At 38.6% G+C, this 6,604-nt stretch overlaps 1 protein-coding gene across 2 annotated transcripts; it reads right to left on the bottom strand.

Annotated features, from left to right (window-relative positions):
• Positions 1–2,836: 2,836 nt before the first annotated feature.
• On the bottom strand, positions 2,837–5,949 carry LOC131300536 (uncharacterized). 2 transcript variants are annotated; one of them, XM_058326434.1, is made up of 3 exons: positions 5,524–5,949; positions 3,471–3,735; positions 2,837–3,115 (listed from the first exon to the last, which is right to left on the bottom strand). In XM_058326434.1, exons 1-3 carry the CDS (start codon positions 5,871–5,873, stop codon positions 3,029–3,031), a joined length of 702 nt encoding a protein of 233 aa, XP_058182417.1. In that variant the 5' UTR covers positions 5,874–5,949; the 3' UTR covers positions 2,837–3,028. The 2 variants fall into 2 exon arrangements, with proteins under 2 accessions (XP_058182417.1, XP_058182418.1); XM_058326435.1 differs by having other exon boundaries at positions 2,901–3,046; positions 5,524–5,937.
• Between the last annotated feature and the right edge of the window lie 655 nt (positions 5,950–6,604).

The following is a 6,604-nucleotide window of genomic DNA, read 5'->3' as shown; positions in this document are numbered from 1 at the left end:
ATGATTTTCATAATAAAAATACTCACAAATATCCGTACTGTACCCAAAAGATCACTGTGTTCCCATTCCCTCAATTAAGCTTCCAAGTCCATAATGTTCCAACATATTACAACATTGGCTCGACGGCCCCAGATTATCATAAGTAGCGAAGTTCGAAAAAGAATTAGTGGTTACAATATTTCGAGTCAAAAGAATTACAATTTTAGTTACAAATACATCTTTCAAAATAAATTTACAAAGATGAATAGGCAACTCCTTCGGTTAACTTTCAAAAATAATGTCCACACTCCAAGCACGCCAAGCAATGCAAGCTATGGTTCCGGGTTAGCACCTGAAAATAATATAAGGCTTGAGCTACACTAGCCCAGTAGAAAAGTCTACGCAAACTCTATGTGCAAATGAGATGAAAGATGTCGATGAAACATAGACTTTCGAATAACAAAGGGAGCATGGATGAGACACAAGTACTATATTAGAAATTTAGAACGTAAACGAACACTTCACTCTTGACAGTTAACCTATCTTTGTCCTTCGAATTCATTTTTACTCATCTTTCGATCTTCACGCATCCACCTCATATGGTTACGTTACAACCGCTTAGTATCTCATAAGTTCCCTATGGATCCTTGATGGGCACACAAGAAATCCTTCACATCGTCACATCACGATATCAATCAAAAGACATTCCGGGCATTAGGACCCCGTATACCCAATTTACATTCCGGGTGATCATGACCCCGTACATCCAATTCTCATTCCGGGTTCTCGGGACCCCGTATATCCGATTCTCATTCCGGGTTCTTAGGACCCCGTATATCCGATTCTCATTCCGGGTTCTTAGGACCCCGTACATCCAATCCATGTTCCGGGTGCTCGGGACCCCGTACATCCAAATCACACATTTGGTTCCCAGCTTCAGGTTCAACAGAAATCAACCCTTACATTACATGTTTCTCGTTTCATTGAATAGCTACCCTTTATGTCCTCTTATCATTCACCTGTTCTGAAACCGTCATTAATTCCCCTTTAAGCAATCTACTAACCTTTTACTTCAAGTTAAACCCATGACCCACGCATCAACTACTCACTGCGGTTTCCAGTTCAATTAAGGCGGTAACATAACACATTTTATCCGTAATCCATTAACGTCAATCCGTCGATCCTAGTTTCCGTGATAATTAACCCATTAAGTTCATTCAAGTCCATCGGGCATGTTTTTAGGTATGAAATATGTATTATTCTCCAAACACTAGAAATGATGCGTAAACGAACCCAATAGAGTCAATGAAAAGCTTCGACACGCGAGTTGAAGGATATAGGAAAGCAGCTGAAAGATACTGCAGCAGCTCAAGGAAGCAGCTGAAAGCAGCTCAAACTCCTAGTCTCCTACCGGTAGGCAGGCAAGTCCTACCGGTAGAACTTGAAGACAGAAAGGCCAACATTTCGGTAGAACCTAGACCTACCGGTAGGTGAACAAGTCCTACCGGTAGAAACTCCAATTCACGCAACCTACCGGTAGGCAAGCAAGTCCTACCGGTAGAACTTGGAAACAGAAAGGTCAACATTCGAATTTGTGCTTGACCTACCGGTAGGTATGGAATTCCTACCGGTAGAAGTTCGATACGTTGAGCAGCTTTTGAGCTGCTGCTGTACGTTTGAGCTGGTTACGAAGAAATTTCTCAATTGTTCTACCGGTAGGGAAAAGGCTCCTACCGGTAGGGAATCGATTTTCTGGTAAAGTAACAACGTTCTACCGGTAGAAAGGACAGGCCTACCGGTAGGAATCTAGGAAAAACAGACAATTCTAACAGCAACTACGAATTTTCAATCCAAACTTAAACACGACATTACAAGCACGATTCATGCACCAAATCACCCATAAAACATATAAAGAGAGGTAGAATTCCCTACCTCGAGTATCCAAGCCGAAACCAAAGAGATTGAACAAGCCCTAGAACTTCAAACTCCAAACCAAGCCAACTACGGGTCACCGAGCTCCTACCAACGCGATTCAAGCTCCAATACGCATAGAGGTGAAGGATTTAAGGTTGATTGATGAAGGGTTGAAGTTGATTTGTTGGGTTTTGAGTGAGAGTGAGAGAGAGATGGAGAAGGTGCCGAGAGAGAGAGATCGGGAGAGAGACTGAGAGACTGAGAGGTGGAGAGGGGAAATAAATCCCCTGCCACACACACACACACACATATACACCAAATTGCACTAACACCCACATCTCCCAAATCCTTGCACATGAACCCACAACCATTATTTTCACATTAAACCATCACTTATCCCTTTATAAAACATAAAAATTTAACAAAGAAATTTACAGGTCTCTACATTCGCCTCCCTTGGCCTTATGTTACGAAGTCACTTTGATCAAATACCTTCCAAACTTTTGCTTCCATATCCATCTTAATGGAAGCAAAAAGCAAATAATAACCTTAATGCTAGTACGATTTCCACTTGTACCACATTTCATTAGAGGTTAATGTGTAGGACCTGGGGTTTTGTAATTGTAGTGTGCCTCGGCGAGTTCTTTCTAGATATCATCCCGAAGCATCCATTTTACAGAACTTGTGAGCACTTTATTTGTTTAAAAACTCGAATTAATTGGACCTATGTAACCGCATGACCAATGTATCATACAATTCATTATAGTATGCATCCAGTTTAAAAAGACATATGATGTCTACTAATGTGACCATCTTGTCGAATTCTAGATCATGAACAGTTCAAATTGTGACGATAATATCGCGAAGAGACCTACCGAGGTGCAGTAACACACAATAGGGACCTCAGCTAGTTGCAGAATCGTGGTGGAATCATGCAATTGTTCGCAAGTCTGGCATAATTTTATGATAGGGAGCATGCCCAGAAACAGTGGAAAGTTTTTCATAAGAACAGAGCATTTTAAAGAGTGACTTCTGCAACCTAGTCAAAACCATTACAAACCCACAGAGAACAAAACAACGCATCGGACTTTTTAACTAGGCTGGAAGTCAAATATCACCAAAGAAAATCTCCAAGCTATGCCGCCACTGCCACCTTCTTGTCAAGAAAGATACTGGTTAAAACTGTCTTCGACTGTAAAGATGCTTTAAGTAATTTCAAACCCTAACAAAAACCAAGCACATCAGTAATTGTGCCTTGTCAACCTAAATCTACAATAACTAACAAGTAGCAGTATTTACAATAACCCTCTAGAATTTAACACAACGGCTTAATTTTTCATTTCAAAGTTTATAAAGCAAATAATCATGATAATTATGTATGTGAGTTCTATCTATACAACTTATCGATATGTATAGCACACGATAACAAATTCTCTTTCATTGAACAACAATGCCAACAGTGTGTACTAACAGAAAAGGCAGCATTCGAATCTCGTATCTGTGGAGCAAAATTAACCAAAAAAAGAAGGAAGAAAAGAAACATGAAGCGGAAAAAAGAAAAAGGGAAACATCAATACCTCATCCATTCCAAAACTCACCACCTTCTCCTCCAAAGCTCCAACATTTGTAACATTGCACTTGCTAAGCATTGCAATACCAGAGATGGTGGACATGGGCGTCACCACCAAATCATCCATTACCATATATGTTACCACACCTTTAACATAGCCTCCCTGACTGGATAAACCATCATTGGCTACTTGTGGGGCAACAAATGGCACCTCGATTGATATAGTAAGCTTGCAGGAGGGACAAATGGCTCGCGGGTCATCAGCAATGTACCTATAACACAAAAATTTATTTTGTAGAAGAACGAATTTTCTGGTAACTAGTATAAAATTCCAATGTCAAAAGGTTTTGAACATTTTGTGAATGGTTGTCAAAATCATACAATTCACGATACGATTCGCGATTCACACAAAAATGATACGAATCTATAGGTGAATCAAGGTTGATATAGAATCGGTGGTGAATCATACGATTCGCGATTCGATTCACGATTCATGTAAAATGATACGAATCTATAGGTGAACCAAGGTTTATCACAACTGTTGCGTTCGGCTAATATGAAACCATATTTGCAATTCGCCTTTGCTAGATGGTAATTATACAAGTAATTGTGAATACTGTTGAGCATAATATCTATATGGATGTGTTGTCTCACAAATCGATCTTTTCAATTCATGTATCTCCTCTAAATCATAGACCGGGAGAGGGCTCAAAGTCCCGAACCAACCTACATGTCTTTCCTATTAGACCATGTGATTTTCAATTAATAAGAAAGCAAACCTTAATATAGATTTAAGCTTAAAAAATTTTTAAGATACAATGGATCTTTATTATGTAGGTGTGAAGATATATTTTCCAATGTATTTTCAAAATTTGGACCGAATCATTACGATTAACGATTCGATTTGATTCACGATTCGGAAAATGGTCAATTCAATTCTCGATTCGATTCACAATCTGACAACCTTATTATTGTGATATACAAGGAAGCTAAGTTAATCTGATAACTGATAAGCATTGTTTCCTACTGTAAATTAGGAATTATATTCATATCCAAATGTATGAATTCCAATAGGTACATATCCTTGAGTACTTTGTAACATCCATAGAGTAGGAGCCGAGGCCAATCATTTGTCATCTGTCGCAACAGCTTATGTACGAAGGATTGCTGGATAAGCAACTATTGCAATACAAACATCTGAAACAGACATGGGCTTATCTCATAGATAACAATAATACAAACGCGATTCTATCTCGTAGTTAACTATCAAAATCCTGTTTGTTGTCTATGTCTTAGAAACAAATATATCTAATTCTTGCGAGTAAGCCTTTTAGATCAATCGGATTCAAGAAAGAATCCTATGTTTTGATTCAGGTTTTCGCTGCATAACAATGGTCCCAAATATAAGCAGGTCCCATTTTCAAATTATACCATCCTGTCCATCAAATAGTAGAAAGACAAGCCATATCCTTATGCCCTGTTAGCATCAAATAGAAGTCATACCCATAGGCATTGTTTGGTTGTCCGTACTTATGTGGAAAGATTAATAAGTGATGGCCTGATGGGACATATGGTTGTGGGTAATCCAATTAGATAATTACTAGTATAAGATTAATAATTGGTGGGTTAGTAAAACCAGGATTATTATAAGATTAATAGTTAGTGGATGAGTAAAATCAGGATTACCATAATACTAGTAGCTAGTGGATGAATAAAACCTCATTCCCCGAGGTTGTATGTTCCGTGTTTCGTGACACATTGGCTTGGAATGGGATTGTTATTGTATTATTTAACGTCTATTTTCCCGTCTATTTTAGAAATGGGCTTTTCAGGTTTTATCTTAGATATTTTTAAAGTTATTTGAGTAAAAATCATAATCTTTTTTACTTTTTCAATTTATCTTGACGAGATGAATTTATAATCCACAAAACTTAAGCGCAAAACTGACAAAAGAAAAAATAAATTGAATAAAGACAAAATAAGAAAAAGTCCAAAAATATTGACCGAAATTAGCTAAATGTGTACGGAAATCGGAATTCAGAAATATCCCAATTACTCACCGGTGGTAGTTTCCACACATGTAAACCTTCTTAGCAGCGGAGTCGTCGTCGGTCAGAAAAAGAGAAGCCTCCGTGGAACACGCCGCCGCCTTGGGTTTCAACAGAACCTCCTTGCTCTGGTTGGGTTGCATGTAGGTGTCGCTCAGGCTTTCGATGCTGTCGTAGAGGTTTCCGAGGCAGCCGACCATGCTTTTGGCGGTGAGGAGGCGGACGACGGTGCCGACGGGGAGGGAGAGGAGGGTGAAGAGGAAGTCGACGAAGTCCTTTCCGGCCTCGGCGAAGAGGACCTTGTTGTTCTTCGTGTCGACTAGCAGTTTCAGGGTCACTTCTTTGGAGGAGGAGGATGCCATGAGAGAGCGAGCGAGCGAGTCACTGGCGCTTTAAGAGGGTGATGGGTGGAGTGGCTGGGTAACACGAGGGTTTTTTTGTAGGGTTTTGGAGATGAATGTTGGGAATGAGAACCCTAATGGCGCGCTTTTTTTAAGGGGGGAAAAATGCTACGGTTACAAACTTATCCGTTTTGCTTAATTTTAGCACTTTTTGAAAGTTTTATCTTTAATTTTAAAAAAAATCGCGCTTTTAAAGATTATTAACTTGTCTTGACGAAAGAAATCTAAAAAATAAACAAATTTATAACTCAAATATTTTTAGGAATATGCACTTTTAACACTTTTTTACTTATGAAAAGTGGATATTTTTCAAAATATTTGAGTAACATTAAAAAAATTTACTTTTCTGATTCCTATTGTCGAGAAAAATCAATAATCTATAAAAGTTTAACGAAAAACTAATGAACGCGAAAAAAAAAACTGAACAAGTATAAAATCTTCAAAAAGTCCTTCTATAGTTTAGTAAAATTCCACCTTCAAGTGTCTGTTCGAAATCGTTTGATGTGTCATCCCACGGGCTTTGGCCCCTCCATGTTGCATAATTCCAGTAGATGCCCATTTAATAAACATGGATCTTCCAAGAAAATTTTCACAGAAGTTACAGCCCCTTTGGCTGCCCAGGTGAGAAAGGAAAATAAAAGGGAGTGGTCTCCCTTAGGGAAAATAATGGTCAATAACGTTTTTTTATAATT

Source organism: Rhododendron vialii, chromosome 9a (assembly GCF_030253575.1).
Source record: "Rhododendron vialii isolate Sample 1 chromosome 9a, ASM3025357v1".
Lineage (NCBI taxonomy): Eukaryota > Viridiplantae > Streptophyta > Magnoliopsida > Ericales > Ericaceae > Rhododendron > Rhododendron vialii.
The sequence above is the reverse complement of the archived record's forward strand: the minus strand, read 5'-3'. Positions and strand labels throughout refer to the sequence as shown.